At 39.5% G+C, this 24220-nt stretch overlaps 1 protein-coding gene across 2 annotated transcripts in view; it reads right to left on the bottom strand.

Moving 5' to 3' along the window:
* sh3gl3a (SH3-domain GRB2-like 3a) overlaps positions 1-24220 on the bottom strand; it is a 42283-nt gene that overhangs the window by 11954 nt on the left and 6109 nt on the right. For both annotated transcript variants that reach the window (XM_067597470.1, XM_067597464.1), the window contains exons 2-3: positions 962-1030; positions 92-164 (exon numbers count right to left, since the gene is read on the bottom strand). In XM_067597470.1, coding sequence (XP_067453571.1) covers positions 92-164; positions 962-1030 — 142 coding nt within the window. The remainder of the gene's footprint in view (positions 1-91; positions 165-961; positions 1031-24220) is intronic.

Below are 24220 nucleotides of genomic sequence, written 5' to 3'. Positions count from 1 at the left end.
ACCACGTATTGGATTGATTCCTCAAGACAGTGTTATAGCGATGGATAAAAGAACAGCAAATTATAGAATAAAATAACATCCATGTTCTTACCTGGGTTAGGCTGCAGGTATTCTGTTGTTTTGGCCAAGAGGTCAAACACTGACTTGTTGGTCACGTCAATTTTCTGGTGGAAGCAAGGATGTTAAAGGATGCAGTTGTGTCCATGCATAGTTGGTGTTGTTGTTTACTCATAGGAAAAAGCATTCATCAACACTATTAAAGGAACAGTTCAACATTTTGGGAAATATTCTAATTCTTCCTGAGAGTAAGATGAGAGGATTGATATTAATCTCATGTCTCATATGAGTGTTACAGAGCAGGAGTCAGGATGTGGTTAGCTTAGCTTAGCATAAAGACTGGAAGCAGGGGGAAATAGCATCGACAGAGGAGTGCTGGGTGGATGCATAAATTGTTATTTGTCACAAAATAGTTCCAACACATAACCCCCTCTGAAAGCACAAACTGGCATCTTTAAACTTCTGTTTTTCTATGGACTAAATAAACAAGATACAAAATGTTAATTAATGAGATTTAGAGGTGTTGGTAGGTGTGTTTCTCCAAGGCTAGCTGTTTTCCCCTGCTTCCAGTCTTTATGCTAAGCTAGGCTAAGTTTTTCATCTCAGTAAAGGTTCATGATTTGCACAAACCAAACTCTAATTTTAATCAAAACTTCAGCCAGGTAGTTGTGTTGATATTGGCATAGTAAAAGTTGTTGACAAAAAAAGGTGAAAACCTTTGAAATCCATTGTCATCATCTAACTCCTGACAAGTTTTTAATCTAAAGATGAGCTGAGAAGGACTTTGCGTTAGGAAGCTCTTATCTCCTCATATCAGATCAATCCAGCACTACCCAGTGTAACACTATACATCCATCATGAGACCATGTTTACCGCTGAGCACACACATTTGCGCTGAACTCACCCTCTCCATCTCCATGAAGTCCTCATCCAGCTTTGTCCCCTCTGCCCCACTGATCTTTTCACTGAATAGCTGCACAGAGAGAGCAGAGAGAATTATGGAGGACTGAAGAATACACTAGAGAACACGTGGACAGGAGGAGGGCGGAAGAACATGCATTAACCTAAATCTCATATCATGTGTAAGTGTTTTGTTGCTTTGGTAACACAGGGTGAACAGTGTTTCTGCACTGTTTTGCTGTGTGCAATGAAGGAAAAATTCAGTTTTTTTACAATGTGGGTGTTGTCCAAGTTTTTATTGAGTCCACAATTTAAAGGTAGACAGTGTGGGAACCTTTTACCACTAGTAATGCTATGGAGCAATGTTTTTATGAGTGGGTTTTGTTTGTTCTCGTGCAAGCGCACCATGATGCACACGCAAAATGGTTGCTGCCAATGGTTTCATTTTCTTCCACTCATCTCTAGGCAGTACAGTCCCAAGAAACACAGCAATGCAACAACACAAGCAGGGAAGAAAAAGACTGATCGCTAGTAAACATGGACGTGAACAATGATGGTTTCAAAAATTTCCAAAACATTGGCTTTGCAAATGTGTTATGAGGAAGGAAATGCACTCAAAATGTTTGTAATACTCCAAGGATGCACACAATGTGTTTTTGTGAGGAACACTCCATGAAAAAAATGAAGGATCTATGCCAATATTAGTCACGTGTTGGGGGAATCCACTTTATATGCAGTACAGCATGTTATTTCTATAGAACTGTACAGCTCAGATTAACTGTAGGAATCTGAAGCTCAAAGTGAACAGCAGAGAGACAGATTGGGGATGATGTCATCTAAAGACAAATCCTGGAGATGCTGGACTATGAATAATAGAACAACTGCTGACATGGTTACGGGTTTACTAAGGATATGTGCGTTTTTCTGATTCAAAGCTGGACACATTCAAATAACACCGAGACAGAATACATTTCTCAAACTAAACCATTATGAGCTCACAGAGTCACTCGCTAACTCAACATCTATGCATCGACTGTAAAAAGTGTTCTCTGAAGACATGATCAGTACGTGTGATGAATATCAGATACAGAACTGGCGTAGATTTCCTCTCTATTTATGATTTGCAGTAATACTACTGAGGCTGCATGGTTTTAAGAAGTGTGTCAAACAGAGGAATGAGACTTTGACACCATTCTCTGGCAGATTTAAAGAGGATTAAAATTCTGTGTGCACAAATAATTGACTAATGCTGAAAGATTTAGGGCAGTTGGCAATTTAGAAAGAAACTTCTGATTGCAGGTCAGTCACTGAGTCCACGTTCTCTGACTGTATATACTGTCTGTGTTCTTGCAGTGTTGGTCATTATGTTTCAAAACATTGCAGGAATTATTCTGTGATTGTGTGTTATTAATTGACTTTCACATCAATCTGTGTCCTGAATCTCTACTTCCTGTAAACCACACTTTTGACCAAAATTAAACTCAAAAATCAAAAAATATATTTTATTCTATTAAAAGACATCTCATGAACTTAATTTATGAAATGTACCCAGAAAGAAATACCACAAAGAGGATTATAAGCTTTTCAGATGACTGTTATGTTTGCAGCCCTCCAACCTGGCAGTCCATCTCACTCTCTGACCACACCAAACCAATCTACTTTCAGGAGCAGTTAAGTGAACCAACAGCAGGTTAAATATAGAGCAGACAGTGACGACGGGTGCATCAGCACAGACAGCCCAGCTACAGGAAGTCTAATTCACACCTCTGTTAACGGCAGAACATTTAACAGTGAGCTATGAAGTGGGAAAACCTGGAGATCAACCCAGAATAGCAAAGAGATTTGAGTCATCATGACTGGCAGAGAGTCAACAGGAGTGTTGAGCCCAATGTTCATTTGGGCTCCTGACTGTTGTTTTAAGGCAGACTTGAAAAACTGTGAACCGTTCCTTTAATATAATCCCCCGTGCAGATCCCCTAGAGACGACTTTAGAAGCAGGGTCTTGATATTGGCAGACAGCACAATAACTACGATTTCACAAATTCACAGGGCAGCTTAACCCACAGCGACTTCATTTCAACATGATTGATGCAGTTTGTGTCAAAACTCACACACCTTCTTCTCAGGGTCATAACTCGGTCAACTTGGAACACAAAGCCGTCACACACATGCTGCTGGCACCAGAGTGACTTTCCTGTGATTTTGGCATCTTCGATTCATAAAACTGCTTAGAAATCATTTAAAAAGGACAATCTTTATAGCTTCAGATCTTGCCTCATAATCATCATGTTTAGACATTTTAAGTACCTAAAGTAATCCAGGTGATATGAGTTTCCAGGGTAAAGTTTCACCAAAATGTAAAGAGAGAAAGACAGGGCTAAGGTATGGACTTAGCTCACTGGCTGTGTCTGAAGTCACTCCATCATTCAGTCATTCACTCACACAATTATTTTCTTGATTAATCAATTAGTTGTTTGGTCCATATATGTCAGAAAATGGTGAAAAATGTCGATCACTGTTTCCCAAAGACCAAGATGTAACCTCAAATGTCTTCTTTTGTCCTGACCAACTGTCCACAATCCAAATGTGATATTCAGTTTACTATCATACAGGACTAAAAAAAAGAAAATATTCACATAAAAACTGGAACTAGAGAATTTTGAAGAATTTTCTGACATTCTTTCTTGAAAAATGACTCACAACGATTAATTGATGACTTGGGACTTGGGAGAGACTCAGGGGTTACGCCGTTCTCTGTTTCTCTGTTTAGCGTTGTCATGTTAGGCTAACCCATTGTTGCTAACTTTGGAGCTAACCAACAGATGTGTCTTTGTCTCGAGAAGCTACAGCATTTATATAATGACACACTGCAGCCTGTACTGTACACTTACTGCTAACCTTTTCCTCTGCTCCGCTCACATTCACCGTCACTTTTCTGCTGCTTGCACTCTCTCAACCACTCTCTCACTACACACTGCCCTATTCCTTAAAAGGAGCTACGTTACCAAAAATTTCCCTGGCAACGACACAGAGGTTGACTTAAGTTTCAGAACAGCGCTGCACAGAGGCACCCAAACGGTACTGATTTCCAAATTAATGGATGTTTGGCATTATTTTTGGCATTAAAAAAAGATTTTTCTTGTTGGCCTGGTGGCCCGTCGGGCCTGTACAATTATAGGGAAAACACTGACTGTAATCTAACATCTATAAAATGCAGCACATTGCATTGTGGGATTGTTAGCAGTAAGTAGTGTACATGCCATGGACAGTACATTTGTATGAGTTCTTGTGGGCCCTACACAGAGAAATCATGCTAAATACACCTAGCTACAACATGTAGGGACTACACCAAAAGCCTGTAAAGCTGACAAAGGTGAAAAGTCTTACTCTACATCCGACCCCAACGTTTACCCCATAATCTGTCCAACTGCTGAGCCACCCCATGAGTATATGAAATGGGAGGTGAGAGGTCTAATATTATAGTCTAGTATCTGACAGTCGTCTCTGCTGTTCTTGTTGAAGTGACAGGAGCTGATTAAAATGTCACCGCTGGGCTGACAAAAAAAGGAGGTACAATGTGTCAAAGAAAAGGCTAATGCTATAGACGCTACAGCTGCTAGACATCAAATTCCTGCCAAATTATGACTTAATCTCACACCCTATCTCTTCACACTAGTGATACGTAGCAGTTCAAGCTCTGATTCCTGGTCAAACAGTTGTACCTGGAAAGTTCCATGTCATTTACAGCTCCAATTAATCATCATTTCAACAGGACATCCTCAGTGCAACGCTGTAAGTAAATAACACATAAATCACATGCTGCTGTGCAATCGAGCCTCAGTGGTGGAGTGTCAGTCATGATGTCATACCAGATCCTGTGACTGTGATAACAGCTTGCTTATCTCTCACATAATAAGATCTGTATATCACTGCATATCAATTCTCTATTTCATCTTTGGCTTTGTATGACAGTATTTAGGTGTTTTACCTGCTATAGGAAAATGTTATCCCTTTATCTTTCTGTGGCCAAATATTATTGTTGTTGCTCACTTTATGCTGGCATTCTCATGGAACCCTGCTGTCTTGTTATTGCACATTATTTTCCATTCTTGTGAAAAGCACTTTGTATTCCTCTTGAATAGTGCTGTATCATTGAAATTAGATCAGATAACACATTAAGCCAGACATGTTTATTTTTATTCTGGCATAGAACACTTCTCCAAAACAAGCAGTTTGTCATTATTACCATAACTTCTCATACTGTTACTATAGTTACAATCATTGGCTGGATTCTCAGAGGCCAGACCTAAAATGTTCTCACGGTACCAGTGTAGATACCAGATCAGTTCTGGCCCAGACTGGGTCCCAGCTGTATATTCTGCAGAGTAATGATGACGTACTTCCTTGTGGTTTGTTAGCTAACATTAGCTGCATTAGGTAACGTTAACTGACTAACTAATCTAACTTAAGAATATTGTCATTTAGAAGTGCCATGAGTTATGTTTGTTTGTTTGTTTGCATTTAATACATGTCTTGCTATGGAGAATTTATCCATTTTTCAGGTTCTAGCATACATCCATGCTGTCGCTAAGTGGTGCGATGCCAAAACACTCCGGGTGGAAATTATTGTTCTGCACATCTGAGTAAGTGGATTATTAAACTATTGGACAGTAATTGTTTGGGTCGTAGTGTATTCTGTAAGGTCCATACCATGACGGTTCAGGACAAATACATGGTTCTAGGAGAGACTCTTAATTAGGATACTGTATTAAGAGACAGTTGGTGGGAGATTTGAATGCTGGTGACAAACTGACTGACTGAGACAGGGCTAACTACTGGTTTTTCACACTTTTGCAGTATTTTTGTCTGACTGAATTCCATTTATGGGTTGTACATGGAATTTGTTGTACTTTTTCTAATAATGGACTAGCTCCAACCTACCTCTCTGACCTCTTACAACCACACATCCCAATAAAGTCACTCAGGTCTGCTGACCAGTCACTTTTGGTTGTGCCAAGATCAAGGTTGAAGCACAGGGGTGATTGTGCCTTTGCAGTTATAGCCCCCAAACTCTGGAACAACTTACCCCTGCATATCAGACTGGCTCCCACACTGCCTGCTTTTAAATCACGTCTTAAAACTCATTTTTATTCCTTGGCTCTTAACTTGTTGTGTTAAAACCAAGAAATGTCTCTTTGTCTGTTAATTGTTGTTTGCGTCTTTATTGTGTTGTTCATGGCCTTTGTTATCATCATTGTAAAGCACTTTGGTCAACTGTTGGTTGTGTGTACAGATGGGTCACTGTCTGCATTAAACATATTAAACATATTAAAAATCTACATTAAAAAATCTATCTGGTATTGTATTGTGAAAAAATATCTAAGATGTATTTTTTAGATGTAAATATTGGTATTAATATTTGTTCTAACAAATATTAGAACAAATTAAATTAACAAACACATAAATTATATACATGTACATAGTGAACTTACACTCTCTACACAAACAGATATGAAATAATTACATTACAATCACACAATCAAAATGTGCTCATTTAAATGGTAGTCTGTGGCGCAAACACATGGCATCTGTACACGTTCCGACATACAGCCAATCATAATGTGTGACGTTATCTGTAAACGCAGGACCTCAAGCTGATCTGGTATCTACACCAGTCCATCTATCCCCTCAGTCACAAACGGCTTGCTGGCAGGTGCTTGCAAATATGAATGTTATAAAAATTAACATTCTGATTAATAGCTGCTGAGCTCAGACCGCTGCTGTTCTGCAGTGGACAGCTTCATTTTTCGTCAGGTGTGAATTACTGACTCTAACAACAGGGAATAATAAGAAATATACGGACACTAATAACTATTATTTCTAAAATTATACAAGAGAGATTGCTGGAGAAATTGCTGCACTCAGCATGCTGCAACCTTTCCAGACCACATGGGTTATCAGGAGCAGAAATAGGACAGCTGCAGGCAGCATACATAGTACATATATATGAAACTGTATTGCAAAGGTGCAGTTCACCATGGAAACTCTGTCTTGCTTTACAAAGTAAAGACACAACATTTTGATTTTGGGATGGTTCACATTAACTTCAGGAAGGTTAAAATTGTTTTTCGGGACGTTTATCAAAAAAAATGAGCCTGGAGCACTGAAAGCACAGGTGTAAATAAATGTAATGACTGATACAAAGTCAGCCAGTTTCACAGCTCTTGTAATTGTGCATGCTGGCTCACTGTCATGGCGCTACCTTGAGAGGACCCTTAACAACAAGTGAATGCATTATGTTATCTGATTCATGTACAAACCAAAATACTTTGTGATTATTCTACCGTGTCCTAAGTACAGGCCTGCATTTATGGTCTTAAAATTTACGTAAATACCTGGGGCCAGATGCATAAATGATGTGTATGCACAAAAACCATGCACGCACCTGCACACAGACCAGGCATACACATGTTTATCTAAAGCGATCTGAGGGTGATGTGATGAGATGGAGATGAAATATAAGGTGAGTAAAACATTGTTAGATTGAGATTGTGTGGGTTTTTTTGCGCTTACACAGAGATTTGTAAAATACCAATCAAAGACACATTTATAAAGGTAACATTGGTTCAATTACTTTCTTGTGATTATTTTTATCATTATTTTTAATTTACATAGGAGTCAACATTTTATTTTGCTGTTGATATTCTTTTTATTTTATCCTTAGTTGTGTCACATCTTGTAAGGTCAGTTTAGATATAACGCTACAAACTAATCATTGATCACATTTCTGAGATATCACTGCTGACAACGGTTTACAGTCCATGTGATGAATGAATGATATGGATGGTACAAAGAGCCACATAGTCTGTGTGATAACTGTTCTGCTGTTGGAGAACCTTGCTGGTGCAACACTTCTTTTCTGTTTGTATCACTGACAGCTGTACAGACTGATGGAGCAGGCAGCAAACTGATATGAAAATGACTGGTTCAGGGCGTCTTCATACATTTACGGTTAGCCTAATTGTGGACGTGGAAATGAGGCTTGTGCACGCACACCCACTTCCTCAATGACTGAGATTTATAACACAGAACCATGCGTACACTCAGCTTTATAAATCTGACAAAAAGAATGAGTGAGTTTTATGCATCTGGCCCCTGGAGTTGAATTTACAGAATACAACCGCAACTTAAATTGCAACATTAGTCAAATAAATGAGACATTTTTCTGAGATTGCTCAGCCCTAGCTTTGTCTGATAAACAATTCTTTAATCACTTTCGATCGCCACAATTGTTATTGATTTTTATTTCGGCACAACTTGAGCTCATCTGAAACAAAAACATGCAGCCTCTACTAGTACTGCAAAATCTCAGGTGCGTTTAAAGTGTGGCCCTTAACAGCAGTGGAGCTGTGTTGACACTAGAGATCTGTCGCTATCACATGTTCATGCTATGATTACCGTGGGTATCACGGTAAATGGTTTTATCATGATAACTCTTCTGAAATACTACTATTCATTTATGTGAAATACCTTTGTTGAACTCACAAGAATGATTTTGATGCAGGGAGTTTCCCCTTTTATGTAGAACGCATATCTCTGAATAAACGTTATGAATAAACCCCATAAACTGACTGTAATAATGACTGTAATCGAAACTGTTGGCAGTTTTGTCACGATCAGGATGTTTCACTGCGGTTTATAGTAAAACCGATACACCGGTGCGTCTGAATATCTGAAGTCATGTGAGTCACGCTGGACCTGATGAGTAAGTGAGAGGAGGAGCAGGGTGAGAAGCGGAGCTCATCATCTCCAGCAGGCTGTATTGTCCTGTATCAGTAAATGACGACAGCAGCTCTGGAGTCGGTGTTGCTGCTGCCAGGCCTTATGTAAGCAACCGGACTGGATCAGCAAACAATGTACAGTACGACCGAAAGGCTCTGGGAAAACATGGGTGGGTGTTGATGCTGTGTGTGTGTGTGTGTTTGTCTAGGTCACGCAGTATAATGAGCGGTTGCACAAGTACAGGCAGAAAAAGGAAACACAGCCACTTGGGCTTTGACATGTCATGAAGAACAAGAGCAGACTGAGCGGTTCCCGAGAAAATAACACAAGTCTAATGAATTTCACAGTGCCGTGTTCCTGGGTTTCATTGTCACACACTTGAGCACAGTTTAGCACGCTGTTGTGCTGTTCACTGATGTTACATTTCCCTCAACTGAATCCTTATAATCACCTATACAAGGGAGCAACACAGCAATATCATCTAAACCACTGAGTGTGATAAAATCCGCAATATAAGTCCATCTTGTCTCGATCGATTCTGCAACAGTAATGTAAACAACTTTTGATTGGAACACTGATATATCCCAACAAATACTGGATGGATTGTCGTGAGATGTTGTCCAGACATTCAAGGTGCCCACAGGATGAATCTTATGACATTTCCTCTATCAGGTTTTCCCGTTTTAATGTGTTCAATACTTAAAACTAATGACATTCCTATCAGTCTCAGTTGGACTTTGTGTTTAGTGCTAGGATGCTGACATTCTAAACTAAGAGAACAACCATATCAAACATTATCTACTAAACATCAGTATGTACAGTCAGCATTTAGCTCAAGCTCAAGTACAACCTTTCAGAGCCACTAGCCTGGTTGTAGACTCTCACCTTGTTAAATGTAGGAAAATGCATTTATAAAAAGTACTGTATCTAGGTATCCCATAATCCATAACATACACATGTAGGTTTATCTTGCCCAAGCCCTACATTTGTACCTGTTACCGTGCTGGGATGTGACCCTGTCTTCATGTCAGGTGTTTTGTCATCCTGGTAACCCCAAACCAAACAGAGGGCCCAACTGTGCCCTGTCCCAGTACAGGTGGTGTGTGTGTGTGTGTGTGTGTGTGTGTGTGTGTGTGTGTGTGTGTGTGTGTGTGTGTATGTGTGTGTGTGTGTGTGTGTGTGTGTGTGTGTGTGTGTGTGCCTAGGGCTCCACTACAAGTGCTGCCAGCAATTACAGAGTTGTAGGCAGCAAGTGGGTCAGAGTGCGGGTAAAATTAGCAGACTCAGAGAGGAGAAATGAGCCCAATCTGGCTGCCGCAGTCTTTCTGGGACAGCAGGGGAGGGTATGTATGCTGAAGGAAATACAACACTGTGTATCTTTTACAGGCTTACTGCAAAAACTGCACATACTACTGGACCCGTCAGCTGTATATTTTTGTGCACATTTATGACTGTATGCTCAAGGACCTCTTGTGGTTGCAGTGATTCACAATTGTTGAAAAACTTATTTTATAATGTGTTTTATACCACCGTTGACTGCCCACTCCTCACCTCTCTTAACTGGCCTGTAGGGGCCACATCCTAGAGGACGCTCGGTTACAATACCAGAGTGAGAGACAGTATAAATCATGGACATTTTCATAGAAGCAAAGTTAATACTTTTTCGTTTTTAGGTGTTTTTGGTACTGTGATAATTTAGATGAAAAACTGTGCCTTGTCACTTGTTTTAAAGAGACAGATAATGTTTGGGTTGCATGGTGTTACATTAGAGGGAGGGAGGAGGAAGCAGCAGTGCACACTGGGACAATGACATGCTCTGGGGCCAGATGCATTACAAACTGCAGCAGCAGGTGACATCTGGGGCAGCAAATGACTGGTGCTGGCCCAGCAGACGAGAATGCACATCCTTTGCTTTTAATCCACACTGACGCCATCTAATCTACACATTAGAGCTGCAATTATCCCAAGCAGTGAACTGAGAGTGAACATGAGGCCCGACAGTCACTCTGAAAGTGAAACTGCTCCGATCGATAGGCGGTTTGGATCTGAAGGGACTCTGCAGCAAGCTGCAGTCTTCACAGTGAGGATGTTTTTTCTTTTAAGTCCCAGATCAAAAACCACGCCAGCATTGTGCGTTCGTTTACAGTCATTTCTTTGATTGAAGGATCTGTGTGTTCCTTCTTCCTGCACTCTGAACACAGGTCTTTAAAAATGGGCCTGTGGGAGCAGAGAGGACGCACACGCTCTGCTTGTTCCTTCCTTTGCACAGAGCACACACACACACATAGCAGTCTTTTTGCTCACACTGCTTTATCTAAACACACTCAATAATGACCCTGCAGCCAAACAATGATACTATAACAGAGTATATAGTACTGTGCAAGTTTTAGGCACTTTAGATGTTTAGATTCTTATCCATAATGCAATACCATCAGGGAGGCATCTGAAGCGTGACAACAATCCCAAACATCCAGCCAGAATCATAAAGAACTATCCTCAATGATAACAAGAACAAGGAGTCCTGCAACAGATGGTTTGGCCTCCACAGAGCTCTGATCTCAACATGATGGAGTCAGTCTGGGATTAACATGAAGAGACAGAAGCGGCTGAGGCGCCAAAATCCACAGAACTGTGGCAACTTCTCCAAGATGCAGGAACAACCGACCTGCCAAGTACCTGAAACACCGTGTGCAGGTGTACCGAGGAGAACTGCTGCTGTTTTAAAGGCAAAGAAACATTACATTACTGTGGAACATCTGCCAATCAGTTTCCATACTTAACTGTTAAAGGATAATTCCCATTTATGTCAACTTGGGTTTTATTTTTGAAGGTTTGGCCATCATTTCTATAGGTAATAATAACTTTGTACACGTGAACCTAGTTAGTTGACCGTTTGCTACACCACTCCCTGAACAGCAGTGATTCTCTGTATCCAGAGTATTGAGGGCGTTATATTTTTAGCCTTTCCTAAACACAAGAGCAAAAGTGTAAGGAACGTATTGAATGATGTGTTCTGCTCTAACATTAGCAGTAAACATTAAGCTAAATAGATTACTATGTACAGTAGTAACCAACCATAACTACCAAGACTAGCATATCATTTATGCTATTTTGTGAGATTACAAGTTAAGTTAGAAAAAGGTCCGTTCAGGTCTGGAACATCCACTGTTTGGAAGCTGGTCCTGAGTTCTACTATATCGTTTAGGCAACCTCAGCTTAACTCACTACCCAAGATAACATTATGTTCATCAAATTCATCAGTTGGTCCTCATCCTCACATCCTTTTCTCTTATAATGTTGAAAGCAAAACTTCCTATTAAAGAAGAAAAGGCCTAGGGCTAGATCTAACCTTTGTGTTGCTTGTTGTATTTCTATAGTACAATCCAGACAGGGTTATGTTATGTTATGTCTTATTACACTGTACTATAATGCTAGGGCTAGCACTACAAACCTACCCTTCAAAACAAGAATAATGCTGTTTCTAGTGGTGTACGATATAACGATATTAGATTGTGAACAATTAAAATGTCTCCATGATCTGCCTTTGCAGAGAGATAGTTAGTATTGTGCTACGTTGCACATTGTATCAGCAGTTTGCTGACAGGAAGCTAATGGGTAACAGCGCCGACACGGTGAGCACCTCGTACCACATCTCCAATCTGTCGGTGAAATCTACAGCAGTTTTAATGTCCTGCAAGGAAGCTCACTTGCATATTGTGTTAAACTGACAGTTGGGCGACAGTCAAATGCCACCATTTGACGGTTAGCTCGCCTGCTAACTGGTAGCACTAATTTTGGTGCAAGCTGCAAGACTGTCACTACTTTTTAATGCAGCTCTGAACACCTGCTGTTATTAATTTATGGAATTGTTTGCGTTTTAATGTAATTGTATGTCTTTATGTCTTTTATAGGTGTAGGTTTTTATGTTGTTTGTGCCCCTAACCTCAGACAAATTTCGATCATTATGTGATAGACAAGGAAGTTTTTTGAATCTTGAGTACTGTTCAGTAACTTGCAAAATAGTCTTAAAAACCAACATGAAAAAGAATAGCGATAAGATTGTGGATTGCGATCCTGCCTCATAAAAATCGTGATATGTATTTTTGACATATTGCCCACCCTCAGCTGTTTCCTTATTTCCGTGTCTTTTTCATATCAACTGAAGAGGATGCTGTAGCCTCAGTGTTTTAGCATATCACATATGTAGCCATTATATTTAACAGGATTCTTGTTTTAAAATGAGTCAGCCGGAGACTGCATTTTCAACTCAGAGAGTTAACGTTAATCAGGTAGCTATCAAAAAATAATGTGATACCCTGCTTTTGTCTGAAATCAAGGACACATTGCTTCAAAAATTACTAAGAATCTTGAGTGGTAAATGTGCCACTGTTGTCATTGTAAATTACGTATACGCTGAACACAGCAACAATGCTAAAAAAAGAGTCAGACGACTATTTAGGTCATGGGTTTCATACAAGTTCTGTAATAAATCATCTAAAAGCAAATATCTTATCAGATGGAGGTCTGTGGTCTAAGTTGTGTCAGTTTAGGGGTCCTTGACATGAAAAAGTTTTTGAACCACTGGTTTAAATAATCTGGATAAATTGATGGTTTGTTTGCAACCTGTCTGATCGTCTGAATGCTTTTGTTTCTTGCCCTATCTTGACTTTGTTGTAGTGATGTGTTCACAGATCTCAACAATTACTTTTACAATGTTATCATAACCAATAGAAATAATGGCCAAAGGTATGAAAGTAAGAGGCAAAAATACACTTGTATCATCAGCATAACTCATCAAGTGGGCCATCACACTTTAACTCCATAAATTCATCATGTTTACCCAAATGAAAAAATGAACGAGTACACTTCTTAGTTTACAGAAAATCTCAAATCTAAATTTAAAAAACATTGATGTTTGTGATTGAGCTGATTTCCCACTTGAAAGTAGTATTCTGAGAAACCACGATCTGTAATACAGCTAAATCTCAAATTAAGCCTTGCGGTGCTTATATACTATGGCCTTATTCTACATTATACTGTATATATATAAGATTTATGGTATAGAATGTGTATTTATTGGCTATATTAGTACTGCACTGACTCAACCATTCAAGTCAGAGGAGCACCATTATCCATTTTCTCAACCGCATTTTGGAATCCAGTCCAACTCCACTCATAGATCAGTACAGCTCCAGGCTCTACTCCAGCAGAGGTCAGGAACTACCATCACACTACTGTTAATCACTCTCCCAGCTGGCTGCCTGTTTAATGAATGGTGGTACCAACTGCCACATAAACAACTAATCTTCTCTGCTGGGGAAAAATACAGAACAGAGCTGAGGCATGAGGGATAAAGTTGTGAATCACCAAGAAACTTGATGGGCCAGTATAGTCTGTCAGAAGTGCTTGTTGGCTTGTTTTTCATTGTTGACACTATTTCAAGTGAACAACCGAGTGCAACACTACGACTGTCTTCCAGGAAAGACTGAAAATGAGTAGTTTGCCAACACGTGGTAGGAGCCAGCTCTAATCAAGCATAAAGTGACCCTTAGCTTGAACCGCCACTTCAATGTTCGTTATCTTCATTATCTGACATCGTGTTCATGTTAGCCGTCTTCTGTGATGGAGGGTTTATTTTGCCCTCACCGTTCTCCATCCTGTTGTTTCAGTTAACAAAACTACAGTAACCACAGTAGTGGTTGCTAGAAGGCTGCTAGAAATTTACATTTGTCAAATCGATCAAAGAAATATGAAAAAGAGGGCATTTCTGTAAGCCGATTTACAACAACCTGTACAGTTGCATCAATCTCCTCCTCACTTTGAGGCAGTTTGACTCTTGCTGTTTTTTTGGTTCAGTTGTTTCTCCAACCATGGGAAATGGCTGTTAATGACCACAAGTGATTCAGAGATCAGGAACCAGGTAACAACTTACTCACAATATGATACATTATATTTTGCCCACGAATCATGATACTACTACACAGGTGATACAGGAGATGTGTACCGTGTTACAAGACATATTGTATGACAATGACTCACATCCTGTTATCTTTCTAAAGGAGAATATACCACCACAATGGCCAAATAAATTAAAAAAAAAAATACAACAGTAATCAATCAGTTATTAAATGTGCCAAAATTCCGATGTGGACTTCTATATAAACCTAGTATTCATGTTAAAGGATGTTTTGGCCTATCATTAGGACCTGTGGTGGGTATTAGGCTATACAGTCAAAAATTTGTGTATGTAACTTTATATCATGACAAAGTAGATTTTCGGAAACTTCAACTGAGAGACAATTTAAATATAAAATAAACAAATTCCTTTCAGAAATGAAATGATGCCCGATGAATTTATGTATTTCATCATTTGGGTGCAACAATACAAATACAGTATATTACTAATTTATGGAACACAGGTTTAATACAACCAGAGATACTGAAGGGATTGCAACCTCAGTATTGAAGATCTGGTATTATGGCCTTTTTAGACTAATTTTTATAAATGTCGAGTCTGTGTTAAACATATCTGTGATATTTTATTCATCAAAAGTTGTTTAGATTTCTCTAAATCCATCTTTCTTTACAGCCCAGATTCCCCTCTGTCCTCCAGCAGGCTGTCTTGGAAGCTATTTACATAAAATCTGCATTATTAATGACCACCTACTCCGATTGGCTCGGGGTGAAGGTGGGGGCCACAATACTACGTAATGAATAATGCAACTTCCCTTACACTGCATTTTTACCTGGAGTAATGGCTGCAGCTGGAGACGTAAGACAGTATACAGCGTCTATGGAGCAGAGTCTGATCATGAATGAAGGCGAAGAACGGTGATATCACGTCTAAGTTTCCTCACAAAGTAAAAGTCTTTTTTTCCCCCGTCTGTAGTCGGAGGTTGCTCGCTTAGCTTTTAGCGTTTAGCTGAGTAAGAGAAAGAAACCATGTTAACGAGCCCACTTATTTCAACATCCTGTGGCATACTGAGTCTCGTTAAGCAGATAGTTGGCTGTAAAATGTGAGGTACACACACACAACCACTTGCTGATAATGGAGGGAAGATTGTCTCCAAAGATGAAATTTCAGCCATTCATGTAAAGACTTTTAAACTGAACAACTGGCAACACTTCCAGTTGCCATACAAACTATAAGTAATGTGCACACTCAGTGGTGGTGAGCTCTCCTTAAGACATCCATGGCTCATGATAAAGCTTCCTCTCTTATTTGATTACTCCAAGCTCATTTTTCTTGTTTTCCACAATTCCAGTGTGGCAAAATCTCTGAGATCTGTCATCTCATATATACAGTATACAGAGATATACTGTATATCATATCACCCAACCCCAAGAGTATTCATAATCTATCTATTATGATTATTTGTCTCACACTTTAATGACGCAGTCAGTAATTTAATCATAAGCCATGGCAGCTATCAACAGCCTAGATGTGAAGAAAATGTGAGTGATGGCACTCTTTGATGAGCTGTGATTGATCACTGTGAGGCCATCGCATCAAAGAACAAACTGCTTATTCAAACTGCGCTTCCTGAATGATAAACCTAATTATATGCCTGACACATAACAAATCTGATTCATTACACTGACTGAACAAAATTTAGACTGAGCTCAGTGTGAAAACACAATATCACCACAGTTTCATATCATGTGTTAAAGGAACGCTCTGACCTTTTAGGGAAAAAGTCAGATAAGAAGATCAATATCTGTTTCATGCCTTTGTGTTCAGTACAGAGATGAGGACTTGATTTATGTGTAAAAAAAAACACATTAAACAAACCCTGATGAGTCTTGGCTAAGTAAGTTAGCAAACAAGGATATTGTAAAAATGCCACATCTGGATCCACATCTGTAGCTACTGTACAGCACATTTAGTTATGAAAAGTGTGAAGCATATAATGTGAGCCAAGTTTAGCAGGAAGCACAGGTACTTTAAGTTCATTGAGTTCCACAGGTCCAAAAACCACCAGGCTAAACTATTCTAATCACTAGTAATTTAATACTCCCATGAGTAACATCAAACATACACTCCTATTAGAACATGATCTATTACTTTGTATGAATTAGAAGGAGCCACTATTCAATTTGGTAATGATTCAAATCAACAAACATGACTTATTTCAGTGTATGATGGCTCTTAACCAATATTATGGTTAATACAGCTTTATTAGAGAACTACTCCAGTGAAAGCAGCAGCTGATCAGAGGCACTTTCATAATGAAGAAGTGTATGTGTGTGTACTTTCAGTTACCTAAATTTAGTATTGATTACACTGCAAAAATGTCTATATTAACAAGTCATTCAGTCCTAAACTTTTATCAAACTAATACTAAGATAAAGTCACTTCATCCTGACTCAAAAGACTCATTAAACTATTTGACACACACTGGCAAAAGTGAAATCGTCTTCACCTCTCTGAGGAGATTTAACTTAAAGATTTCAAGGTTAATAAGAAAGTTTGGATTTAATGACAGCAAGGTTAATTCAATTATTCAGATTTTGCGGGGTGTTAACATTGGTTCCCACTAATTATTGTAAAGCGGAGATAATGCTCAGTGCAGTGTTTTGTCTCACAGTGCGGTGGATCTTGTGGGAAATTAGTCTGGACGAGTTATAAGGCATTCCGGGTAGGCTGGCCTGTCTGCCTGCAGGGTACAGACAGAGGAGAAGAATGCAGAGGGTCGTATGAAAATGAAAAACATGAGTGAGATGCTGTGTCTGTTCGGTGCTGTGTGATTCATCGTCAGGCTGTCACAAACCACGTGTTTCCCTCAGCTGAGACATACTACTGGTAGCAGGGAAAGTGACATGCATTGTCATCGCACGCTCTGCTGGAGTAAACAGCAGTTTCCCTTTAAAACAATGTAGAATCTCTCGCGGAGGTGAATCACTGGCTGACACACACGTACGCAGGAATTCTGTTGTTGTGGGGTTTTTTGTGTGTTTGCAGAGCCATATTGTTCAACTCTGTCTCTAAGGAGCTGCATTGCAGAGGCAAAGGGGAGGGGAGCAGGATGGTTTGTGCAGTGGATATCAAAACTATACACAGCTTTTACTATTTCTATAAGTTGGGGGATTTAGACATGACATCCTACTAATCAGACATTTACAGAATAACTAAGATGTTCACTAAAGCAGAAAATAGTTAGGATGGACCAATCCAACTTTTTCAGTCCTGATACCGATGGCTCTGGGTATCGATTACCAATCTAATACCAGTGACCACTGACTTTTTTGTGTAAGGAAATATGAAGTATAATGGTACTACATCTATTGTACATCATTTTCCATTTTCAAAAGAAGATAAGTCAGTTTTTGGATGTATTTGAAACAGCATCTAAGCTTCAAGTCTCTGGGTAGGTGTGGCAGAGGTTGACTGTTGTTGCTAGGAGACATATCGTCAACTCTGCGCTGAAGGCATCATGCTAAATAGCCTGCGAACATGAATACAAGGCTTTTTTCCGACGAGCCCGCGATGTTTTTAGTATAAACTTTTAGCAATTTAAGTCATCTGTTCTTTGACAACGTTCAACACCTGGAAGGATCCGCCATGCTGTTAGGTTTGTATTCCCATGGGAAAGGAGAAGCTAGTTAGCCTAGCTTGCTAATGTTAGCAGTGATTCCCGCTAAACCTTACTTTCTGTTCTTGTTATTTCAACACCTGCTGAGCCGTCGGCAGCTTCTACACATTCAGAAGTGTGTTTATCCTGCATTATAAAAAGGACAGCGTCTGGCTAGCTAGTCTTTTTTTTCATGGGTCCATTTGACCATCCAAGATTTGAATCCCATAGTAACATACAGAGAGCTGAGGTCACAGATGATAACACAAATAAGAGATAGACTGATTTAAACTGATTACTTAACTTGTGGAGTTTTTATTTAAATTCAGTGTTATGCACCAAAACTAACAAATTTGTTGAATACATTTCCTTCCTCATAAAACATCTGCAAAGCCAGTTTTTCTTAGAAGTTTGAAACCTTCGCTGTTTACAACCCTGTTTAGTTTTTACTGTGTTCAGACAGAATACCAAGCATATTGCATATAAAGTCAACAGAAAGACGCAAGTAGACGCAAAATCACCCGGGGCGAATTGGAACAAAGATGCGTCTGCATGAATTGAAAATGTTTAAAAAAACACACGTATCCTGGAGCTTTATGAATGTACTTCATAAACGTACAGAGACATTGTTCCCAAAAATCCAGTATCAGTCTGGCCCTAGTAAATATTCTTCAAGTCTGGCGCAGCATTTTAACATTTCATTAGACATAGGTGATAACTTCTACACTAGAAAATAAGTGTAAATAAGTGTTTGTGGGTTCAAACTTGGCCACAAAACATGTCCAGGAAACAGGGTTGATGAGAGCAGTGAGACTGAGATGTACAATAAACATACCACAAAGTCTATGAAGAACAAAGAGCCATGCAAGCTTAACCTTTCATATCACATATATGTAGACTGCTGGAGCTTTAACCATCATTTGTTTGAGGGGGAATTATTTTAAGTAGCAGAGACATCACCTTAGACACACTTAGATTACACAAGGCAGACACACATACCAAAGCTGTAATAAATTCCATTCTGGTTAAGTAGAGAATCTTCTGATAAAGGTTTGGACTCTGTGTGTGTGTATCTAATGAAAACAAACCCTCAGTAAGAATAATTGCTCTTCATTGATTTAATGGGTCAATGACAGGGCTTTATGGGCCCCCCCTACTCCCCAAATTGTGAATAGTTTGTGATTATTATTTATTTAAAGCTGGCTAGGGAAGTTGGAAGATTCTAGCAAATATTATCTCTGCATATATAGGCATACAGTTATACAATTTAACACCGCACAATCCAAACTTCATCTGTCACTTATACAAAACCTGCAGTGTCTCCTGTATGTCCATGTGAGACGTCTGTGAGTTGAAAAGCTTGAGATGTCCTTGGCTAGATAACACAATGAAAAGAGCCATTCATTCAGCCTTTACTGTACACACACACTTATCTACCCAACAACACTGTCTGTGTGTGCTACACTGGTTTTATATGGAACCACAGTTGTCACTGTGTGTGCATGCAAGCGTGTGTGTGTGTGTGTGTGTGTGTGTACTCAGGCAGTTGAGTCGTGGGTGGAACTTTCTTCATCAAGTTTCAGTGTGTGCAGGAAGGAAGAGGCAGTGTAGCAGGCATGGTTTTGTTTATGTATCCATTTAAGCCAGTCAGGCAGATGTATCTAACCCCAACCAACAAAGAGCAAAACGCAAAAAAACCCGTATACCACCTCTCTGTTTCGGGAGATCAAAACCGCTGTCAGACGGTCGGAAAAACCATCGTCTGAGTTAGCGAGGCCGTCTACTGAAAGCAGAGACTCAGAGGATTTACAAGAAGGTTAATTAATATTTTCTCAAAGAAAAAAAAGAAAAACATCAGACAGGATGGCGTGACATTAATGCATTAATCCTCCTCTGTCATGCCTGGGTTAAACCTGCTATTCCAGGTAATTGCCTCATTAGGGGCCTGTCCAGAGCAGGGACACACTTGTCCATTACCATCAGTAGTGCTGTTAGCTGTTGAGCTCTGGCCATAACTAATGTCATTATAATTCTTCACTCAGGCCCCATGGTGTGAGTGGAAGGAGAAATCATAATGACAGCTGCTAAATAATCAAGCATGATACCACTTTTATATCATTCATTATAGTTTTCATACCATGTTTTGGTTGGTATGATGTCAGAGAGATGAACTGTGAGAGCAGCCTTGATGTTAAATCACTGATATTGTTAATAGTGTCTACTGCCTGCTCATATATATCACATATAAAATAAACACTTTTGATAGTTTCTTTTTTAAGAATAGTGAGGGAATACTGGCCAGGACATTTTAAAGTTGAAAAACATCAAGCAGCAGAACTTTTGCACTCCTGTAGATGGACGTGTGCGTTGGAAAAGACCATGGGCCGACTACGGTAGAACAAAGAACTCCTGCACTGTGTCTTCTTCACTTGCAGTTAGAGGAGATTTATAGGAACAATGTTTCAGTAGACAGACATTCAGCAGGTTAACCTGATGAAGGTCTGTGTTATAATCAATCTTCGGCCAAGTAGAAACATCAGCTGCAGAGGCAACATTAACCAGACAACAGCCAAGAGTTTTCTTTAGTCCATACCTCATATCTTACTGATGGAGTTGACTTTAATTCGATACAGCTAATAAAATCTGCTAACAAAGTTTGAAAAGCCTGTTACCTGAACATTTTGGACATTGATCTTTGCTAATATACAAGGAGCTATGAGATAAACGATAAACTATGAGATTTGGTAGACTTAATTACCCCAAGGAACTGTATTTCATCAACTTTGAACTGGAACCTGCTGTTGGAAACGATACCTACTCATTTCCCCTGTTCCCATGTCATCACGAGCATAAACAGTATCTTTTCCATCAGGAACTCTAAACCAGAAACATAAAGGTGTGGGTCTGTTTTTGGAAGGTTGCACCCACAATCTCCCACTAACTTTTACACCATTATACCAAACTTCTGCGGTGTATTGTTCCTTCTTTTCACAAATTATTTTGAAGTCTTGACTAAAGATTTCTGTTAAAATTTCCCATCATTTTTTTTTCGGTGGGACAAAGACATTAGCTACCATTTACAAACTGTCACCAAATAGTAGTTTGGTGCTTGTGGAGCATGCTGGTTAATAAACTGTTGGATTTCCACCACAGCGTTCTCCTTATAATTATACGGGCCTGGTGAGCTGCCAGGCCAATGAGAACCCTGCCAGGCCAAGAAAATCCTTTTTTTTAATGACAAAAATAACACTTAATATCCATTCATTCAGAAGTCAATAATCATTTGCATTTGGGAGCCTCTGTGCTCCCTGCCAGAGAGGCTCCTTGCCATGGTGTGCACTGCGCTGGCTGACTGTATGTATATTTTTTTCATGTCTGTGACATATTGTACAGATTGGGATTGAAACTATAGTGAAAGGTGTAATGTTGCTGGTATGATGTGAGTATGACTATCAACAGATCATTTTCACTGTCTACTTTTGAGAATCCTCTTTTGTAGACAGCAGCTTGACACCACTTGACAGACTGTGATATAAACAGAGTCTTTACTCTGTGGAAAAGTAAAGCTACTGGTATCATATTTTACTGTTTGGGGAAATCCTCCGAGGAGACTATTCAGCTGGAAGGGTCTCATGTAGAACCACCAACATTAACAGGAGGAGCTGCATCACATAATGATGATGAGCTGTTGAAATGTTAATGAGCTGAAAAGCTGCCTGCCTGCCAGGCCACCAGGCGACTGTGGCTTAGTCCCTCCATCACTCCGTCATTAAAGATGGATGCATTCTTTTCACTGAGGTGTCAGCTGTATCTCTACCTACTGGCATTTAGTTTCTGTTGTAGGCTGTGATAACTGACTTGCAGGGGTGCGTGCAAACACGCTGTTCCACTGTTTGACTTTGGTTTAGTTTCTAACAAAGGCAGCTAAAATGCTGTGTGAATAAAGGCTTCATTATGCTGCGGCTGAAGTCCTTGTTGGATCATCAAACAGTGTCTGAAACCCTGTTTCCGGGAGGGAGGGGGGGGGGGGGGGGGGGGGGGGCGCTGCATTTTTGTAGCTTTCCAAATCAGACAATCTAACATCACCTCTGTATGCAGTGACTGAGCAGGTGTGGAGGTGAGAAAGTATGAGAGGTTTGAACATCTCTCTCAATCGCTCTTTTCTCTTTCATATTCTGTTGCTCTTAAAAACTGAGTGCAATATCATGAATGCTTTTGAGGAGAGCGAGTTGTCTTCTCAGACGCTCCACAACCAAGCTCCATAAAATGCAAACCATTTCTACCTTTCTACCAAAGCAGAATCACATCTAACCTCCATAAAACTACCCATGTAATTAGGAGAGCTTTTAACTTGCTTCTAACTACTAGGGGTGTGCCTGAATACAAATACATTAGTCGGCAAAGGACAAATAATGGGGTTTTTTTTACAAATATTTGTTTCATACAAATATTTTTAAAAATATTTGTTAGTTAGAGGTCTGTCTGCAATGAGGCGATGAGTAAAGTTTTAGCTCAGTAGTCAGCGCAGTCGTCTATGATCTGGGAGACTCCAGTTCAAGACCTGATGTGGGGACCTCCTTCATAAGGTAGTTTATTTATGAACACTTATTGTAACACTTTTATTTTCTAAAATTAAAAGCGTAATAAAAACAAAAACAGCCTCTTTCCACTTTCATTTGAATACAAATACAAATACAAATAATTTTGCTGCCTCAACAAATACAGATACAAATACAAATACTGGGCTTTCTGCACATCCCTACTAACTAGCCTACATATTTGCATGTGCATGATGGCTGCCCCATGTCCATGGTAATTAATGCTGCAAGATGCAATTAACAAACAGTTAACAAACCTCAACAACAACAGCAGAAAGTTTTCACAAGACACTAATAGAGTTTGTCAGGCACTATGAATCCATGTTGCTTTACAGTGACAAATACAGTAGCCTCCTTTATGGCTGGGTGATGTACTGAATTAATCTCTAGGCCCCTTTTCTGTTTGCTTGCACTTTCTACTGTCTAATAAAGGCAACAAATAGCAATAAAAAAGATTCTTTAGGAGGTAATGTAGACGATAGCTGGCTACATAAGCCGTCTTGACTCACCACAGTCCCATAGTTAATGGGACTGCGGTGAGTCCAGGCTAATTTGTAGTGAATTTAATGGTCACATCTAAGAGAGGACAGTCAATACCAGTACACATTAAAATACACACAGTACACAAGTATAAAAGTATGAAATAATGGCGCTCATGGGAGTGCTACAGACTGGAATAAGTACAATACAAATTCAGTCATTTTGATTATTTAGGCCTGCAGCTAACTTGTTTCATTATCAATGAATCTATTAAGATATTAAGCCTACGTAGTACAGTACATCATCTTTAGTCAGCTGAAGAGCAAAATAGCTGTTACGACTGTGACTTATTCGTTGGTGAAGAGCCCACCTGCTACTAAAGTGGGTAAATTAATTTAAAGTTTGCAAGTTAATCCTCACTTTATCACTGGAGTGAAGTGCAAATCACAGTAGAGGAAAGAGAAACTGAGTAAGTGAATTGAATTTTTATTACACTGCCTCCTGTTTCTGTGTACGACGTCAGGAGTATTAGTAACAGACTCCTCTGACAGTGGGTTCCACCTGTACTAATGACTGTGGACTTTGCACACTAGATGAGACACAACAGTGCTGTTATCAAGTCATGGATAAAGGCAGGACAGATAGGGCTCAGCTGGTATCTAGGTCTTGTGCATGTTTCCCTGCAGTGTCAGATCACAACACACCAGAAGCAAATGTCCTTACAGCTTATCACGTTCACAGTCGCATTTTTTGGATGACTGTTCATTTCTTGAATATAACAATTATCCCAGACCAACTTACAACATGAGGTGACCTCAAATATATACAAGT

The sequence above is a fragment of the Thunnus thynnus genome, chromosome 1, assembly GCF_963924715.1.
Source record: "Thunnus thynnus chromosome 1, fThuThy2.1, whole genome shotgun sequence".
NCBI lineage: Eukaryota > Metazoa > Chordata > Actinopteri > Scombriformes > Scombridae > Thunnus > Thunnus thynnus.
The sequence above is the reverse complement of the archived record's forward strand: the minus strand, read 5'-3'. Positions and strand labels throughout refer to the sequence as shown.